The sequence below is a fragment of the Pollicipes pollicipes genome, unplaced genomic scaffold (genome assembly GCF_011947565.3).
Source record: "Pollicipes pollicipes isolate AB1234 unplaced genomic scaffold, Ppol_2.1 Scaffold_2555;HRSCAF=2994_pilon_pilon_pilon, whole genome shotgun sequence".
In the NCBI taxonomy this organism is placed as follows: Eukaryota; Metazoa; Arthropoda; class Thecostraca; order Pollicipedomorpha; family Pollicipedidae; genus Pollicipes; species Pollicipes pollicipes.
In genome coordinates, this window is record NW_023596136.1 from 5,953,531 (window position 1) to 5,974,486 (window position 20,956).

Below are 20,956 nucleotides of genomic sequence, written 5' to 3' on the forward strand. Positions count from 1 at the left end.
GACCTATAATCGGGGCATCGGACAACCGGTCTGCCGGCAGGCAGCCACGGCCGCCCGGCCGCCCGTGAGCGGAGCGGGGTGAGGGGCGGCGGCGGCCAGCAGGCGGACCGGCCAGCCCTCACCGCCGGCCCCGGTGGCCCAGCAGGGCCGGCATTCCGTTAGTGCCACCGGCCGGGTGCGGTTCAAGCTTTTGTACGGGGACCGGTCGCGGCGGTGTCCTTATCGGGACAAAAGAGAAGGGCATGACATTGCCCACAGCCACGCGGAACAAAGCGCGGCCTTATGGTGCATGTGCGTGTCTAGTGCCACCATCTTCAGTCGGCTGCACACAACCAGCGCGCGCATCGTGTGCTGCTTCTTTTTTCACGCGTCTTCCATGATCGAACGCACAACACCCAAGGGCCGTTTTTTGGCACACTCGTCATCCACTGCATCTGCATGTGCCCTCCTCAGACTGACCAGGGGACGAGGGTCCGGCGCGCGACCGATGCGCCGGTGGAGAACGCCGGGGCGGGCGTGTCCAGCCGACGGCTGGGAGAGGAAGGGGAGGGGAAGGGGAGGGGCCCGGCCGCAGACCCGCTCCAGACACCCCGCCACAACAGCAGCGCCAGACGGCCTCGAGGTGCACCTACCCCGCTCAGCGTGCTGATCTTGTCGATGTAATAGTCGGGCAGCCGGGCCAGGTAGCTGTGGCCGTTCCCGTTGTCCGTGTCGTCCTGCAACGCGAGGCGAGCACGCTCAGCTGTGGCCACGTCGGGCGCCATGCGCCAGACCCGGATGGGCACCAGCACGGACCAAACCGGCGCGCTGGTGTCGAAGCGGCGGAGCCGTCCGATCTACCCGTCAGGGTGCACCGTTTTTTCATTAATCAAGTGGTGCATGCACGTCTCTCTCCGGTACAAGATGACCTTCGCGGCACACACGCTAGGCCGTGGTGATGAGCGAAGGACATAACCTTGGGCGGTGTTGACCTAGAAAAAAACCACCCCGAATCCGGCTCGTTCACAGCTTGTGTTACACGGCAGAGAAGTAGCTGGCTGTTCTCACATCGGGGGGGGGGGGGGGCATTCTGAGTGACCCGATCGGTGAGGGGTGTTGATTTGCCGGCTCTGGTTCTGGTGGCAGAGCGGAGGCGTGTGTGAGACGACCCTTGTGCTCGTCATCCAGCAGATCAACGTGTAGTGGACACGGAGGCCGAGGCGCCAGCGCGGTGGGATCATAGTGGCACACGCAATACGACAATTACGAAACTCACGAGCAAACGTCGACAAATCTACAACTTGTTGACTTCACAAAGCAAAAACTTTGGCGTACAAGCTAAGGATGTTGATGGAAGCCTGAACTTAGCATGCTCATACATCTGTGAGTGAGCTACCCAACACGTGTGAAATGTTCAACATTAAGCATAGTTCCAACTACGGTCCATCCCATGCAATGGTGGAAGTAAAACACGCAATTCACGCGATTCAGGCGCGAAGGGTGATGTCAAGCATGCTGTCAGCCGTCAGAGTGGTGACACGAACCACGGTCCGGCGGCGGATTACCGCCATAGGCCGCCAAAGCCTAATCACTCAGGAAATCGACGCGAACTAGTCCGAATGTCTGCTATTCCAATTTTTATTTAATAATTCAAAGACGTGAACCTAGCTCGGATGACGTTCGCGAACGTTTTCACTCGCCTGTAAGCATTAGCATTTTTGCCTCATTCATACCAGGAGTCCATTTCCACCGTGATCGTTCGACCTTCAGCCACCCAGGGTCACGTACGCAGCGCAGCCCCGGAATGCAGGCGTTCGGGAATCGCATTCCGACGGCGCTTTACAGTTGGTGGCGACGCGGGCTTCAAACACGGTAAAGCGCGCGGTGCCAGCCGCGAGAAAAAGCTTATAAACTGACAGTTTCCCAAAGGTCTGCGCTTGGTGAATGGCGTTACTGCGGTAGTGCATAACAAGTCCACTATTCAACTCGTAAGGATTGTTTAGGGGGATGTGCCGGCCCGGTGTAAGGTGCTGGCCCGAAAAGGACAAGAAATATCGGCAAAGCAAAGGCCTAAAATAGCACGTTCTTTTTATTTATACCCAATGTCGTAACAAAACAATAACTTTCTGTTTAGAAGCATCGCCTAGGATGCCGAAGTGAGCTTGAGGCAAACCAGGTAATCCAAAATTGTCATGGTTTGATCAGCCCCTTTGCAGTGTACTGCTGCGCCAGTGATGCCTTTGATATGTGAGATTCGATACATGAGTCTTGAGCAGGGCGACAGGAACAAACAAAGCCGCGATACAGTGGACAGGCAGCACTCAGTGACTGTTAATCGCGACACGTTGCAGAGACCCTATCAACGGTCAAACAAAGGGGACGGTGTCTCGTGCGTGCAACAGCCACTCAGCCTCACCAGATTCACGAAGATGCTCGCGCATTGCCAAGGCTAGGCGGTCCCACGCGAACACATTTGTGGATGCACTGGACTAGAGTCGCCTTGTCTGCGACCTTCCGGCGGTGGACCCAGGGAGACAGGATGACCAACGACGGCCTATCCCCAGGAAACGGACGCCAGGAACCAGTTCAAAGGGGCCTTGGGGGCACGTGGCCCCTTTCCATTTTACCGGCCTTAATATGCTCGTCAATAAATGCTGACGATGCGAGATCAAACTAGACACTTAAAATAAGTAGATTGAGCACATGCAACAGTCATGTACGACACGGAAATAATTTTGGGCTTGCGGTGGGTTAGAATATTTGTTTTTCAGGACAAATTTTGAAGCATGCCACCGATTGTACCATCCTGCATCTGCAAGTAAGGGAGATAAGATTGCGTTGTGGAGCAGCCACGCCTTATCTTCGATCTCCCAGAAAAGGGAGGACCGAAGGACGGACACAAACACGTTTTATTGCCTTCTTGGAAGGTCTCTGGATCTTAAAGGCCGTCAATAGACCGATTGGACCGGATATTTTTTTACTGCGGACAGCCTTGTAGCGGTCGTATCGCACTGAGTTAGACGGCCAAACTCGTACACCCGTACCTGCTTGTATCACAGTGAATTAGACGGCCAAGTTCGTACACCCGCACCTGCTTGTATCGCAGTGAATTAAACTGCCAAGCTCGTACACCCGCACCTGCTCGCACTCCAGTCCAGGCAAGTAGAGCTGTAACTTTTCCATTGCCACGACTACGGGTTACACCACGCGCGCCCGGCGAGCCACCGGAGTCGGCAGATGCGCGGCGCCCGACTTTCACACACGTCCGTGTTGCCTCGTGCCACAGTACGCGCCACAGGTCACTCGGTCGGCGCTGGCATCAAGCCCCGACAGCTTGCCGATGACGGCAATTTAATTTGGACCTTTAATCAGCTGGCAAAAACTCGCCCTGAAACAAGGGTCGTTTATCTCTGGTGGATGACAGCAGGCATGCGTTGCGTGTTTTTTGGCCGGCGCTATCCACGTACCTTTTTCTTTCGGCTGCAATAGAGCTGCCATTTTTTCTCGAGCGGCAGGTCCAGCATGGCTGACCGGTTTGCCGCCGTTAGATCCAGTTCCTCCTGTAAGGCATAGACAGTGCTTGAGAAAGCTTGATCATTGAGGGCTGTGTAGTAGGTCAGGATCGGGGCGCTGGGGATAGTCCGGGCCAGGCACTCTGGGTGTCCTGGCGGGGACGGCAGGACAGCAACTCTCAACGAACAAGATTAGACAGCCAATAGCGGGCCTGTCCCCACTGAGTGGAAACAGGCGGCCGTCGACGTCAGCGCTCCTGACAGGCGTATCTCAGCGCATGAACTGCCAGTTCCCAGTTCAGCCCGGGGCGACCCAGCCGGTTGTTGACTGTTGTCTGTCGACTGTTGTTGACTGTTACGCGTCGGCTGTTGCCAGGCGTGCGGCGCATAACGTGATGGAACTAATGCGTGCATCGTCAGGCATCACACCACCGACCCGCGTATCGCCGCTCCCAGCGTGAGAGCGGCTGAGGGAGCGGGGATGCGGCGTATGACGGGATGAGTCACCCATGTACGCGAGCATACACCAACCAATATCGTCCACAGTATGTGACGTGGGCCATCAGGCGACAGCTGGCGGAGACCAGGCGACGTCCAGCCGACATGACAACTCCGTCGGCGGCGGCCACCCGACCGGCTCACCCAGACTACAGCAAGGGCAGACAGCCAAGGCCGCCGGGTCACCGAGACACGCCTTGTTCTGTCAACCCACGCGACCGATGGACGCCGAGAGCGTCACGAGTCACGCGCCTCCGCATGTTAGCAGCCAGAGTGGCCGGCGCCCCGGCGGCCCTGCCGCCCAGCAGCGCTGACAGCTTGTGAAAGTCTTCCGACTGGCCACCTGCGCCCCAGCCCGCGTGACGTCAAGAACAGGTTGGCCAGGCCGGATTTCAGAGCGGTGGCTCATGTCGGGCGCGTGGAATGTGCCGGAGCGTTACTGCTGAGCTGCCGGACCTCGGGCGGTACACGAGCCGTGGCTGACAGATCGGGCGAGACACGAGCCGTGACCGACAGACCCCGGGCGGGACACGAGCCGTGACTGACAGACCTCGGGCGGGACACGAGCCGTGACTGACAGACCTCGGGCGGGACACGAGCCGTGACTGACAGACCCCGGGCGGGACACGAGCCGTGACTGACAGACCTCGGGCGGGACACGAGCCGTGACTGACAGACCTCGGGCGGGACACGAGCCGTGGCTGGCAGACCAGGTGGGATACGAGCCGTGACTGGCAGACTTCGGGCGGGACACAAGCCGTGACTGGCAGACCCCGGGCGGGACACGAGCCATGACTGGCAGACCCCGGGCGGGACACGAGCCGTGACCGACAGACCTCGGGCGGGACACGAGCCGTGGCTGACAGACCGGGCGGGACACGAGCCGTGACTGACAGACCAGACGGGACACGACCTGTGACTGTCAGACCGGGTGGAACGCATCGAACAGGACGCACCCCACCCCAGCCGCGCGGACGGAGCCAAGGAGTAGCTGCACGCTTCCTATGCAGACAGCTTGACGGCGGCCTCGGCAGATCAGATACCGGATACCGGGCACGGTGTTGAACAAATCCCTCACACCACCCGAGATAATGTAACAGCATGCTGGGCTGATCACATGTAGATCTGAACACCCGGTGATCACAAAGAGTGATACGGTTGGTGAAATCATGCGCGATTATGCAAAATATCGACCAGCCCATCGCGTAGTCGCCTTTGGATTACTGGGTCACGGAGGAGCCGATGACGGATGCAGAAAACCGGCTCGGGGCCCGCTCGCTGTGGGGATCAAAAGTTCACACACACCGATGTCGACGAGGCGAACCGCTGACCCCAGGAAGTGGGCCAGCAGCCGACCGCCATCCTTTTGCATCCCTCCCCCAGCTCCTGCCCGTGAGACGGCCGACGCCGGCGTCGGCGGTGCGGCGCGGCTGACACCGGCGTCGGTGGACGCGGCGCCGCTGACACCGGCGTCGGTGGACGCGGCGCCGCTGACACCGGCGTCGATGGGCGCGGCGCCGCTGACGTACCAGCACTTCCAGAAACTTGGCTTCCACCTCGTCGGCACGCGGCATGGGCTGCGTAGGTGTCAGCATCTGGAGGTGGAGAGCGTCACCAGACTTGCTGACGCAGTAGGTGATCTCCGGAGGCTCGTCTTTCTGAAGCCAGACAGCAGGGGCACTGGTCAGCTGGGCAAACGGTGGGGTGAGGCGTTGAGAACACGATCAGAAACGTTTTGAGCATTGTGAAATTTCTCGAGTTCACTTGTCACTGGAGTGGCGCAGAACATGGAAACAACAAGATGTAGTCACGTGTAAGTTCGAGCTGACCGGGAGCGCCGCCCTGGCTCCTCAGCCAGCCCCAGATAATCGACCGGTTCAAACAGGCGCCGAGCAGCCTTGTGTTCCCACGTGCGACCAGACGTGAGGACGCCATGCGGTGATGAGCTATTCAGACGGAGCGCGGAGCGGCGCTGCGTGGGAGCGACCTGGGCCGCGCGCCGCCGACTGTGGGACGTCCTGGTGCGGTCAGCCGGCCGTTCGGTCCACCGCCGCCGGACAGATGCTCGACGCTGCGGTCAGCCAGCGCGCCGCCACCCGGCGGACGCGGCGGCCCGACGCCGGTCAGCACGACGGCCGCGAGGCTCGACGCTGCGTCCGCTCTTTGACTCGGGCGTCGCCCGCTGATCGACTCATCACGACGGTCCGCTACCAGATCTACGTAACAGCCAGCAGACGTTCCGAAGCATCCGGTCACATACTGAACACAGCGTGCATCCGAGGAAAACAGCAGCGCTCGGCAGACGGCTCAGCGCGGCGGCTAGTCAGCGGGTAAGGACAGATCCATTGACGGCGGGCAGCAGTCATGTCCGGTCACTGGATCCCCAAACGCTGCAGGACCATTCAAGGCCTCATGCACGCCCCGGGCGATAATGATGTGCACCACTGGCCCCCCGCAACGTCCGGCTACGTTTCACGGCGGGTTCATCCGAGGCGTGTGCTGTCAACCACTGACTAACCACTGGCCACGGGCTCACAAAAAATAAACTGTGCTGAATGATTCATGGCATCTACGCGCTAGTCAATTGCGTCCCCTTCTCACTGTCCGATTCCCACCTTCACAAAATGACGCATTACATCCCGGAAACCAGGTGACTGTTTTTCACAATGTTCCCTCTCTGACTCAGGACCACGCCCCAGGCCCGGGGAGCGATCGAGTTCTCTGAATCCTCCGCGCCGCGCTCGGCTCCCTGAATGCTCCAGGACACACGGCTGTTCCGCAAGAGCGACCGCTGACGGTTGACGGCCGCATCGGATCCAGAGCCCGCCCCTCAAGGTCCGCAGATTATTCACAGTCCACGTCCACTGTAAGCATCTCCAGCGGCGCCCCAACCAGCTCAACAGTAGCCGAATCAAGTGCTTAGGCAGATTCGCGCAGCGATTTCGGCGCTAATGCCAGCGGTCGTGCGACCGCAGCCTAGATCGTTGACATTTTCTTCGACCGTTCCACCGCAGCCCAGTCGGTGCACAATTCCGATAATCATCGGCCGCCAATCCGCGGCTCGGCGGCTTATGATAGCCCCGGTAGCGGGACAGCACCTGTGTTAATAAAAGTCCGACCGTGGTGCGACCAGACCTGGCCGACGTCGGCTCCGGTCGATCGGCGAATCAGGTAGCGGGACAGAGCCTGCGGCGGTGGGACACGGCCGTGGCAGCGGCGCCAGGCCACGGCGGGCGCACAGCGACGCCGGCAGCGCCGCGCCGCGAGCTCGCTCAGCGCCGGCGTCGGCCGAGCTCCAGCCAGCTGTGGCAGCTCCAGCTCGGCGCCGGACGTGGGACTCGCGGCTCACCTGGAGACAGCGGCACCAGCGCAGCTGGGTGCGCACGCCCTTGAGCGGCATCTTGGGCCGGCCGAAGGCGCTCCAGTCGAGCCGGGAGAGGCCGCCGGTCAGACGCGCGCTCAGCTCGGAGCCGAGCGTGCCCAGCCGCCCCAGCGGGCACCACAGCGAGCCGGCGTCGACGTCCGGCTCCGGCGCGCCGGCCGGCGACTCGGCCGCGTCCGCCGACGGCGCCTTCAGCTCCGTCTGTAACAGGAGGAGGAGCAATGTCAGGCCAGGTCGGCGGCGTCTGTGGCAGACGTGTCACGTGGGGTCGGTACCGTTCCTAGGGGGAGGGGGTGATCAAGGTCAGCACTGCCTGCAGCAAGAGGACAGCCACGTAATGACGGTAGAGGCAGGGAGACGAGCCAGTTCACGAGCGGTCGACCCCGTCCGTGAGAGGACAGGCAGTGTCGCATGAAGACGGCACAGGCTGCGAGAGGCCGCTGTCAGTGTCACATGACGTCGGCATAGGAGGCTCGTGGCATTTGGAAGAGGCCAGTGTAGCATTTGCCTATTGAAACACGGTATCCACACGTGCTCCTGGAACTGAAGAAAAGTCAAATATAAGTCATCAAAAATCCTTCGCAGCATGGCTGGTTTACAGGGGCATAAAAAATATCGATGTCGGTTAACACGGGTTCACGGTGCGCGACTGTCTTCATTCGGGAGGATCTTACTCAGACAGATCACGCGCTGTGTGGAGCAACCAGTTTCCGACCGGATTGTATCCAGCTGACTACCACGGCAACCACACATCACGAGCTGGCACCGCTTACAGGTGCGCCAGATCGACATCCGAACAGCGCCGCTCCCGCCCAGAAAGGCCACAGTTGGTGTCTGTCGACCCTGCCCACGTCACCGCGGACGCCTCGGCCACGATGCAACGATGCTCGTGTAATGCAAAGATGCCCGAGCCACGAAGCCGGCGTTCCGTGAAGGTTCATTGCAGCCGGCAGCGAGGCAGCGCAGTCCACTAACGGGGCGCATCCTTGGTTCTCGCCGGGCGCGGGCCTACCGGGCAGGCGGCAGTGGCAGCCACGCGCGAGCTCGCTCAGAGCACGTGGGCATCGGGCCAGCCATGGACGGCGCGACGCACGCCGGGTGACTGATCAGCCGACGGTGGCACGGAACGGCTGGGACAACACCAGCATAGTCATCGGGGGCGTGTCACGCGTCAAAGTTCTGTATAAAACATTATTAAAAGCCGAATACGTACCAGACGTCACACACGAGACCAGAAACCAAGGACAACAAGAAACCGCAAGCAAAATTGCAAGCCTGCATTTATTCCATCTCCAGTGCTCCACCCCGTACTGCTTTGGTGATTGCCTCAGACACCAACACCAGCACTAGCACCACACGCCTTCGCGTAGTGCCCCGCTGTGGGGCACGTCCGCCGATCGCCTCCTCGCGCCCAGTGCTGTCGTTGGTCGGCGCAGTGGCCTGGCATAAGTCCCGCTGGCCGCTGGCGTGCTAGGCAATTCACATTTAGCTGCTGACGTCTTCCCGATCAGCTGCGTCTTCCCGAGCGTTACAAATCGATCGCCGTGTCAAGCGCGGCTTCGAGGTGATGCAGCCCGGACCGATGACCTTTCTGGGGTTATTTCACAACGCGTTGGACTGCCCAGGTTATGAAGGTTGCAAGCCGCTGACCTTAGGAATACCGGAGCACGCTCGTACATGGGCACGGTAAGCGCTGCGCCATTTGCAACAATCGTGAGCTTCCGCCAAGGGCGCTGCCACCGGCTGATCACGGGGGGGGGGGGGGCAGAAGGGGGGGGGGGGGGAGTGCAGACATCAACTAAATCCTTTCCATGCAATGTCCTCGATAGAATGCCGACTTCAAAAACTAACGGTAGAACGCGGCCCCTGCGGTCCCCGTCCCGTCCCAGAGTAAGCCGTTCCCATGGCATCGAACCCCCATCCCCTCCCCCCTTTCTCCGTCCGTCATCACCGGTCCGGCTGTTATTAAGACCAGAGGCAAACGGCCAGGCGACCGCAGCACACAGCAGCTGTTGTGCCGCAGGGAGTCCTGAATTACGCACGGCTCGGATCGATACCGTACCGAGCCGGCCAGTGACGGACGGGTACGGCCGGAGCACGGTGGGACGCTCTCACCTGACGGAGGAGGCACAGCGCCACCAGGACGGCCGCCAGACAGAGCAGCGGCGGCCCCGGGCCGGCCAGCAGCGTCCGACCGCAGACCGTGGCCAGCCAGGCGCCCAGGCAGAGCCACATGCCGCCGCCGCCGCCGCCGCACACCGTACACCCACCGCACGCGCCCGCAGCGCGGCCCGCTCCTGCCGCCGCCGGCACGGACGGCACGGCCGGCCGGGGGAGCGGCTCCGGACGGCAGGAGGGCGCGGGTCGCGCCGCGCGCCGGGCGCGGGGACAGAGGGTCGCAAAGTGACGTTGGCCGATGCCGAGTCTCGGGCGGGCGGGGGACAGGAGGTCCGACGCTCCGGCGCCGGCCGGCCGCCGACGGACGCGCTATTTCGGGCGGCCCGAGAGGCGGCGTCGGCGCTGGGGCACGCCCCCTCCTCCGTCACTGGCGCCTCGCACCGCGCCAGTGTCCTCATTTCAACGAATGCTGTGACACACCAACAGTCATCCATTGATCCCGGGTGGAATCCGGCAGCCCTGGTAATGTTCGTCCGGTGCAAAACGTCCGTTTCTCGAAGCAAATGCTGGAAGGAAGAGAAATGGGAAACAGCATTGCGTGAAGTGGACGTAAAGATGAGAAAAAGGAAATGGAGAGCAGGTTGGGGAGAGCGGTGGGCAGGTATCGCAGTGCGGTTCGCATGTAAATATGAATGCTTGTTATTGCACCACTAGCGTCCGGTCTGCTGAACAGCTCGTTCCCTCGCTTCAGCTTTAGTTTCATCATCTCAGTTATTTTCTGCTCAGGACACATCAGGCGTTTACTGAACACCCGCTGGCCTGGCGCTGATTTGTCAAGCATTAGCAGAGCTGGCCATTACCGCAGCGGTTGAGACTAACTGCTAACCAGTCTTCAATGAAAAATCGCTTCCATCGCAAGCTCAGATGGTACGTGTGGTTATGTCATGACATGTCATGCCATATCATCACGTGTCATGTCCGCGTGTCATGTCATGTTGTCATGTGGTCATGTGGTTATAGGGGTGCGGTCCACTAACGACCAGGGGCACATCAATGCGACACAGCTGTGCATGGATAATTGATAATGTGAACTGCTGCACGTCAATATAGGTGCACCTCGCTTACTGAATAACAGTAAAAACCTCACCTTGACCGCCAGTACATGTCTCCGTTTACGCAGCTTGCAAGCCAGTATGCTTGCACAGTTAAGACTTGTGTCTGTCTCATTGGGGAATGCCTAACTGCTGTCTGATCAATAATCGATACACATTGCACGCATTAGAGGAAGCTCAGGTTATTACCATTGAGCACGGACACCTGCTTTCCCGGATGGGCGAAGCTCCGAACGCTGTGGGGGAATCTCGGGAACCACGTGGCGCGAGGCCGAGCCGAGACATTACTCCACTTCCTTACGTACGAAAACGCACTGATACTTTTTCAACCAGTCACAAAAAAACAGGGAAAGTTCTGTAGCATTGATCGGGAAATCGTGATAAGGACCGACCAAGGTTAATCCGGAGTTAGACCGTGGCAAATGACCGCAGTCGCCTTGCGCCATGGCTGCGGGGACGCTCCGGCCCCTGTAATCCGGCGTCATAGGCCAGGTTGAACCGCTGACCAGAACGTGTTGGCCTCGCCGGCTATCGCGGGGCGAGCGTGCTCGACAGGCGGTTCGTTCTCACCGCGCGTTAATAGAGGCCTAATGCCGTGGCTGAATGGTTCTCGAAATCCCGCTCGTCTCAAATGGTCTCTGACCGCTTTGGAGATAAGGAGTGGCCCTACCACGCCACCAACATCAAACGCCGCCAAGCCGGCGCCGGGCCCGTAACGGCCGCCTGCCACGCGACATCAACCTTCGTCTTCCGCTTTACGGCCGGCGACGCAGCTGATGCGCCAGCCAAGCCACGCCAAGCCAAGCCCTGTCCGGATCGTCTGCCCAGGCGGCGGCTGGCCACGGACCGTGCGTTGCGCAGCCCTGATGCCCGCGGCCGCGGCGTCCCGGGATCGCCCGCGGCGGGCTGCCTGGCCGCCGGAGCTGGGCCAGCCGCCCGTCAGCCGCGCCGGAGTCCCGGCGTCGCCGCACGAGGCAGCGCCAGAGCCGGGCCAGCCGCCCGTCGGCCGCGCCGGGGTCCCGGCGTCGCCGCACGAGGCAGCCGATCGCCAGCCGCCGGCCCGAAACACGGCCGGTCCGCTTCCGGGTGCAGGCGGTGGGCACGTGCGCGCCCAGGTGTGCCACCGTCGGTGGCTGTATAAACACGGCCGATCTCCCTGAGCCGCCCGCAGAGCTGCCGCGCCGCCGCCACCAGCAGGTGCGCCGGGCAGCGATGTCGGCACACTGGCGCAAGACGGGCCGGTCGCGGCAGGCGGAGCGGCAGGCGGAGCGGCACACGCGCCGCGACGGCCCGCGTGTCGCCGCTAAAAACTCCCACCGGAGATTGCTTAATTGGGTGTGAGCGGTGGACAGTAATAGATAATTCGGGGTCACGCGACGAGATGTGGGGGTGTTTTCACTGCCAGCGGAGTGAGGCTGGGAGGTGGTGAGGGTCGCGCGCGTGAGGGATTAGAAAAGAGAAGGACTGAAGCCTTGGCAGGATGGAAGGAAAAAGAGAAACGAAAGATGCCACGACGTTGCTGAAAAGAGAAGAGGGGGGAAGAAAGATGCTGATATACCTATTCTTTCTTGAGTCACTTGTTTCATTTTTGTAAATGAGCTGATATTCATGTCCGTGACTTAGGGCTTCTTGTTGGGTACACCTCTATTAATGATGAAGGTGCTGTTTATGTGATGACCATACAGATATGCCGACACAAACAAACCACCGTTGTTGTCGACACATGTTATGTTAGGCGAATTTTGGAGGGTCGGCAGCCAAGTTGCTTACTACAAAATACAAACTTCCCCGACTTTCAAGAGAATGCAGACCATCATTAGATATCTGACTCTTACAGAACCATTATCAGATATCCGAGTGAGTGGAAGGGGAGACGGAATAAAGAGATGAAGTTCACCGATTTATTATCCCGTAATTTTCGCAAAGAAACATCGTACGTACGGTGGCACGTTACATAGCTCTGCCTTGAAATGACGATAACATGCCACCCGAAGGATGTCACAATCACTGGTAACAGAAGGATCCGTCTCTTTTTCGCCGGAGAGGTGAAGTTGCCTTTGGCTGGATTCGAACCCGTGACAGCCGTCAGCCGCCATCCGCTAGCGTCGCGCCTGATTAGTCCGACCTCGGACCGCTGGTTCAAAACGCAGACTACACCAGCTACCACCGGCGTCGGTGACATCCTCTCCGTGGTGATGCACCTGAAGAATCTAAGTGTAAGAGTATGCAATGCCATACAGTGTCTGTTAATTGTTCATTCGCAGTTCCGGCGCGTTCTGCGACACGTTTTACCTCATGTACCATTGGCATGTCCTTGAATTCATTCAAGACTGCTTGTCAAAAACCAGTTAAGCACCCGTCAGTCAGGTCAAACAAATCTTAAAACTCCGCAGATACATTTTCCTTTCAATCATGCACCCATGCGTGACATCGTCAAATGAGGACCAGGCCCATAGCAGGTCCACCGTATCCGATCCCGCCATATCCGCGTTTCCAGATGGCACTCCGTCCCACTCCAGGGGCACCTCATGACATATAGAATCCAAGCCTCCATCGGAGTCGTCCAAGACAGGACGAAGAAAAGCGACAGAGGCAACCCCTGTTTTTGTGCGCCCTTGATACACACTGCGGGCTACCAGTGAGACACATCGATTGAACTGATAGCAAGTGAAAACGACGAACGCTAAAAGGCAGCATGCCATAGTTAGCCCCCCCCCCCCCACAAACACCCACACTCGCACGCACGCACACACGGATATATATATATATATATATATATATATATATATATATATATATATATATATATATATATATATAGACGGCCGTGAAGAACCGCTCTCTTCGTTGTGAATGGCTGCTCAAGTGATAGGCTTCACGGCCGCAAGAACCATGGATCAATGTTTCAAAAGCACACCTATAATGACTTATGTTTTAATTCTAGTTCCTCGGGAAAAAAGCAAAGTAAATTTAATCGTAGCAAAAATGTGGTAGACAGCACGGAAAAACGTGCGCCAAAGAAATCAAGAGGTCTTTCAGGTTTGCAACACGGCGCATGCACGCAGGCACGGCGTCGCCCACTTCCTCATTGCTCAGCATCGAGCCGATTTATCCAGTGCCGATGAACTTGGGTCTGCAGAACGTGGACGGCGTCCACCGACTGTTCGTCGCTGTCGCTTCACCTGCACGCGATTGGATGTGGTGTTATGAAGGGTGATGTGAGCGGTGATGTGAGGGGTGATGTGAAAGGTTATGTGAGGGTTATGTAAGGGGTTATGTGAGGGTGATGTGAGGGTGATGCAAATGGTGATTTTGGGGGCCGTGAGGGATTATGCGAGGGGTAATGTGAGGGGTAATGTGAAGGGTAATGTGGGAGGTGATGTGAGGAGTGATGTGAAATGTGATGTGAGCCGTGGTGTAAGGGGTGATGTAAGGTAAATGAGGTAATGTTGGTGATGATAAGGTAATGTGAGCTGCCATGTGAGCTGTAATGTAAGTTGTGATGTAAAGAGTAATGTGAGGGGTGATGAGCGGGGTTATGTGAAAGGTGATGTGAGCGGAGTTGTGTGTGGGGCGAGGGGGTGCGGTGAGATGTGATGTGGGGTGTGATGTGAGATGTGGTGAGAGGGGTGATGTGAGCTGTAGTGTGAGGCGTGATGTCGGGGCCCTTCGCGTCCGCCGCCGTCACGATCCCGCGCCGGCGCCGGACCACGCTCCGGGCAGCTGGCCACAGCCTCTGAGCCGCGCGTCATGCACCGAAGCTCAGGGATGAGCGCGAGCTTTGGCTGTAACTGACCATGAGACGGAGCGCTGAGAATGATGTTCTCTCAGATAGCAAGGCCTCCCCCCCCCCCCCCCCCCCCATCCGCAATATGAACGCCGGGACAGCGAGACGAGAGACATGCGCGTATCTTACGAGAGGTGGCCATTGCGGGCCACCCCATGAACAAAACATTATATGAAAAAGCGAGCTAAGTGACATCACGAATACGTCGATTTTATTAGCAGCAACCTTGCCTTCTTGCTTGGACGCGCGCTAAAGAGGCAAGGGGTCCTCGACATACCTCTCACGATGTCGTCAGGGCTTGGGCGCTGGGTTCTGTTGCGGTCTTATCTTTGCTTGACATCTGACACGATCGTCATGTCCGAGCGCGCCGTTCAGTCATCAAACATTCCGGATTTTAGAGGAAGGGATGGAAGAAGCATTTGAACTGCAGCGACATGGCTGACTCAGAAGGTGTACGGCAATGCATTCATAAGAACGGAAAAGTCTCCACCATAACGGGCCGGCTAACGAGGCGCCAAATGCGGTGCAGTCTTTTGTCGCTCTTGTAAATAAACCTACTTTTAAGCTCTGAAGTGGTATTTGTTGCACCACCCTCCATTGCCGCATATTAGGATGCCACGCGTTTCTCCAGTGGTGGGCACGCTCTCCGTAAACGTGCGTCTCCAATATGTTGGTTGAAACGGTAACCAACGCTGCGTTTTGTTTCCGCCGCATCAAATCTCCCTGGGCAGATGCCATAAGAAATCTGGCATACCAACTTCATCCGTGAGCATTTGCTTTCAACCTATCAAGACATTTGTGGCGAACCCTGCTCCCAGCTGGACACGCCCGAGTCTCGGGGGCTGATAGAGTAAGCACGGACTTCAAACTAGGCCTGCTAGCCCCGCTACACTAAGACCATGGAGACCGCTCGATGGCGCTGTGGCATTCGCCTCTCCACACAACGTGTCGTCTATAGACGGAAGTGCCGCATAAACACCTGAATGGCAAACGCCGAATGACGTCAAGGACCCAAGTATTATAAAAGGTATACGATATTATTCATAGGACATTCCATCTCTACCGACTTGCGTCAATGGCATAAGGGGCCAGTGCCGAAAGTGCTTGTTTTTAACCGACTTGGCGTGGAATGGCCCAGATGTAATAACGATATGCGGTATGTTGGAGGGGCGATTTGGTTGGTTGTGGAACTGTCTTGAGAATTCTCGGCACAACGCTAAGGACATAATTTGGAATAAACGGCCTATCAGCTTTGAATTAAACCTACATGTAAGTGTACCAGACTTGTGTAGTAATGCCCACGGAGAAGGCAAAAGCGTGCGCGCAAGTAATCCGATTATTTTTACTTACACTTCTTGCGCATGCGCAGTAGCGCGAGGTTCGTCTTGATCAATTTCCGGGCGCCCTTTAAACCATCAATGAGTTCACTCACATGATGAGAACACGCTTATCTGAATCGAAAATGAAGCAGACTTCCAAAATCATCATTTTGTTGGTACTTTAGTTGTGTTTTAGAAGCATAAAACATTTGGCCGCCTTGGTGGTTGAGGAGCAAGATGTTCTTCTCTGCCCTGCTTGAAGCCAAAGTGATGCTAAATGTATCGCATGCCATCTTGCCATCAGCCAGATGCTCTTTGTTAGAATGCGTTATCTCGATGGCGTGTTCGGACTGAATGCAACACCCAATGCAAGCTGAATCGCAAAATCAGGGGCGTGTTACTCAGTTAACACTTGCGGGAATATGACATGTCTCCAACAGCATTACTACCTAGCTACCCAAAGATTCCTGTTGACGTCATAACGCCAACATGTGCATGCAGGTTTTCCAACCAAAATTGCATGCATGAGAACACCACAGAATGGACAAAAGGGGTTAAGATTCTACACATTTGTGAGTCATGCAATGAAGCTCAGTCATTTTGAAAACACATCATTTATCATTCCGAGAAAGTTCAGCCCAGGAACAGGACCAATGTGGCCAATGATGAGCTTCGTTGACCATTTAGATACTTCTGCGAGCTGGGCGATCATAAACTGGCGATGCTCTGCTTATTCATTTCTTGATGCAAACTGCGCAATTACAAAGCGTTACAACAGCGGGTGTCAACAACAGCTGGCGTGGGAAATGTGCTTTGACCGCCGTTCACCGCAGCGCCTGCGAGTCATTCAGCCCCGGGAGATGCGGCGCATCCAAGATCAAACCACATCCGGAAGACGGAGCCCGTCCAAACCCCACACCCAACTGACGGAAGCGCTCGTCTTCGATGGTTACGCGCTCGGTGGGATCCCCCCCCCCCCACCCACCCCCAACCCCCCGCTGCCGTAGTGTCGGTGCAGGCCGGCACATAGCGAGCCCGCCGCTGGCGCTGTTGACCGGCGGTGGTTTTGCGTGTGTGCGCTACTGGGATCGTATTCGGTTGAAGACTGAGGTCGGGTAGTCGGGTTCTGAGCGCTGAGCGGCGCGCATTGAGTAATGAACAATGGACAGCGTAAGTGGTGAGGAACCGAAACAATGGACAGTGAGGACAGAGATGTGAGCAGCGCAGCCGGGCAGTGAATAGTAAACAACAGTGGGGAGCCGACGGATGACGGGATAATTTCGCTGGACTGAACCGCTGGACATGGGACGATGGTAACCATACAATACATTCTGCACTCTGGACCGCAGTTGTTGGAAAGTTTGGGTGATATCTGAACGTTGGCCAGCGGTTGTTGAGCATTAAACGTTGCGCAACCTAGTGATAGGTCAGCTGACCGAGCAAGTGATTTGTGCGAGGTCGAGCCCAGATTTCAAAATGTCGTTGGTCCGATCCAGAACAAGTGGCGCAGGTCTACATCCTCTTAGTGTCGTTGATCCGATTGGTGGTAACCGAACAGCACCGAAACAAGAAGGGAACACCGAGCACAGAGGCCGAACAACGGACAAGCTTACCAGCACCCTCCGGCGGCAGCTGGCTGTGGAAGAGACCGAGCCTCAGCTACTGAATGATGTGCCATCAGACCATGACGGCCAGTTTCTTGGCCGCGACGCCTATCTGGGAGCGGCAGTCACCGTGGAGCTAGGCGAAGTCATCGGTCTGAGATGTCGCAGTCAGGCACGCAATGCACGCAGACAACCATGTCGCCATGCTATTGACAGAGATCGCGGCACTGTGGATCGCCGGACGGGAAAACTCCGCGTCAAAGCCAGTCATACCGCGTTGTTATCCGTCTAGAGTCAAGCACAGCGCATGCGCAGTGACTCGAAGCCTACCAGTAGCCGCACACCCATCAATCCATAAGCTCAATGTAATCCGGCGTTCGCGATCTCACGCAAGCCGCACGATCGCAATTGGATCACGGACATGTCCGCATGAGCGCCGCCGCATGTTCCGGGGCTTCGTCCCGGGGCGTCGCGCCGGAGGCCCGCCGCTGCACGGCCGCCGTGCAGCGGCACGTTTCCACGACATACTTCACGTGCACGCGGCGCCGGGCGCGGTGCGTGCGTGGACGGGCAGCCGGGGGCGCGCGCCGCGCTGGGAACGCCGCGCAATTACGCGACGCGCCGCGCCGTTACGCGACGAGCGGCGAGCGATGCGTGGTTTAGTGGGGGGAGGAGGTGGACGGCGGGGCGGCGCCCCGGTAAGTGTCGCCGCGTCATCCCGGCGAGCAGACGCCGCCCGCTGTTCTGCAGAGGGGGTGGCACTGCGGCGCCATGCGGTCGTTAACGGTGTAACGACTGAAAGCGACGCGCGCCAACTTACACTTTCTGCAGGGCGCATCTGCAAGCGGTCCAGGCGTCGTGTCTGCATTAAACAGATAAACAGACAACGAAGCCCTGTTGGTGTTCATTTGGGGCTCGCCCTGTCTGCACCCCAGCCCGCCCGGGAGGCCGAGCAGGGGGTGGGAGGGGGAGGGGGAGGGGGCAGGGCCGAGCGTGACCTCACAGCCCGCTGGCGGCCGCGGCCGCGGTGATAAGCTGTGGCGTCTCGTGACGAGTGCTGCAGGCGAGCACGTCTGCAGCGCCGCCGCGCGCGTGACGCGCGCCCCGCACGTGGACACGTGGAGCGGGGCCGGTCACCGAGCTCCGGTCCGGGTCAGGGATAGCCAGCCCGAGCGCGGCGGACCGCCCGCCCGCCGCCGAGCCGGCCTCGGACGCCACCCTCTCCCGGCTCAGAGACGGCGCAGCCGGGCACAGGCAGGAGCGCCGCCGCTCAGCCAGCCGCCCACGGCACACACATTACGAGCCGGATTTCCGATCTGGGACGCCGGGTAGCTGGCGCACGCGCGCAGAACTGGCGCTCACCTGGCGGCAGTCTGGCGCTCGTTTGGCGCCCCGCCCTCGTCAGCCCACGCACCGACGTCTGGTTGCGCGCGCGACGTTGTGAATAAACAAGTGACCTACTGACATAGTGCGAGCGGAGGCGCGACGAGAGGAAACGAGCGCCGAGAGCAGCTGGCCAGGGAAACGCCGAACAATGCGTGACAGCGGTGCATACCAATGAGAATGATGTAACAATATCACGCCAGATGGAGGGACGGCCCGCCAGATCCCGGCGGATCTTCGCTCTTGTTTGGTTTTGTCTTTCGCATTGAGGTCGTTGGCCCCAAGATGACACCAGTGCCGTGATTATTTGTGTGCACATGAGTCACTGGCCAGCGCTCCTGTTGACCCTGACCGGCCAACAAACCATCGATCACGTGACGCTGAAGGAGCCGCTCCAGCGCCGGTCAGATCGCGGCCGAGCGGAGCGTCACAAGCTCCCTGGGAGCGGAGTAAGCCGGCGGTCGTCACGGGCGTGACGCCCGAGGCCGGCCGGTCAGCCCGCTCCCAGCGCGCGCGGCCGGCCGGCACCACAGCCTCCGCCTGCCGCCCACTGTGCGTCGCACAACCCGCTCGCGCCGCCCGTCCCGGCGGGGCCGGGCGGGACGCCGCCGGCGGCCGCCGCCACCTCAGCCAGGCCCATAATTGCCAATTAATTCAGCTATGCTCCCAAACTCCTCGACAGCGGGCCACCGGCTGAATCCGGGTCAACGAGATGTGACGCGCATAAAATCCGCCGGTGGTGCCCGCTGGCGCCGCCTCGCCCGCCGCACAACAACGGCCTTCCGGGTGGGCCGACCCATTCAGTAAACACGGCCCACAGTGGCCGGCACGCCTCACGGCTCCCGTCTCGTTATCGCGCATAGTCCACCGGGCCGCCGCCGACGACTCAAAGGCTGTCTTACGTCCGGTGGCGCCGCGTCAAAAGAGGCCACCGCACCGGCGGCGCCGCCGCCATCGACGTGCGCCGCCGGCGCCGGCGCCGCGGCGCGGTACGGCACCGGTCTTTGTTACGGGCGGCGCGTGCCGGCGGCGAGGCGAGATAAGGCGCGCACGACACAGCCGGCAGCGCGCCGGCCGGCCGCGCCCGGCGGTCAGGCGTGCCGACAGAGAGTGTCGCCGCAGGCGGGGCGAGCGCGCCGCGCCGAACACTGGATCACGACCAGCTGGACGGAGCACTTGGTCGCGACTAGTCGGACAGTACACTGGGTCACGACCAGCCGGACTGAACACTGGGTCACGACGATATGGGCTGGACACTGGATCACGACCAGCTGGACGGAACACTGGGTCACGACCAGCCGGACTGAACACTGGGTCACGACCAGCCGGACTGAACACTGGGTCACGACCAGCCGGACTGAACACTGGGTCACGACGAGCCGGACTGAACACTGCGTCACGATGAGCCGGACTGAACACTGCGTCACGATGAGTTAGGCTATACTTGAGTCACACACCTCTTCCACACTGGTTCGGAGAGCGGTGCGGAAGCTGCGGACATCGACACAAACAGTTTGAAATGTTGATATATGACAGACGGTCTGTTAGAACTGCAGACACATGAGACAGACAATGAGTACGTCATCGCAGACACAGAACAAAGACTGACTGGACGACAGACAAACAGCAGATAATGACGGACGGGATTGCAAACAAAGAACACACAACGACAGCAGGAAATGCAGACGAGGTGGGCAGGCTTAACTTCGCTATAAAACTCAATGAATGGCATGACGGTGACGGGCTGGGGCATGACATATACTGTTGGCACCGACAATGACAGACAATGAAGGGGATCGATGACGGTACCGCACGCACCGACGAAAATGGCCGGCGTGCGGCACGCACTGCCGGAGGCCTCTGCTGCGCCACTTACCTCAGTCATGTCTGGAGACGGCCGAACGAGAGCAGAGCATTCGACGCGCCCGTGGACGGCTCTCGCTCTATCCGACGTTCATCTCGCTGCTCCGACGCACTCTGTGTCGGGGGCTCGACCCGCGCCTGCTCCGCGACGCCCTGGGGATGAGGAGAGACGTTATCAAACGAGGGACAGACAGACAGAAGGCAGGCAAGCGAAGACAAGGTAGGCGTGTGATGATGCTGTGTATAGTGGTAGGAATCGACGACAGCGCCGCTGAAGACAGCCGTGCAAAGATCTCTGTACTCGGCTGATGACGTCACGTGATGACGTCACGGCCGTCGGCCTGAGGCGGAAGTTCAAGCACTGCCGTACGCGCGACGAGCGTGTTACGATTCATCATG

The 20,956-nt window shown here is 58.9% G+C and overlaps 1 protein-coding gene across 1 annotated transcript in view; it reads right to left on the reverse strand.

Moving 5' to 3' along the window:
* Positions 1–20,956, reverse strand: part of DAAM (disheveled-associated activator of morphogenesis-like protein) — a 40,900-nt gene that overhangs the window by 11,035 nt on the left and 8,909 nt on the right. Inside the window, 5 exon segments of the mRNA XM_037228132.1 lie at positions 633–716; positions 3,447–3,539; positions 5,519–5,647; positions 7,339–7,572; positions 20,571–20,710. Of these exon segments, the coding sequence (XP_037084027.1) occupies positions 633–716; positions 3,447–3,539; positions 5,519–5,647; positions 7,339–7,572; positions 20,571–20,579 (549 nt within the window). The 5' untranslated portion in view covers positions 20,580–20,710.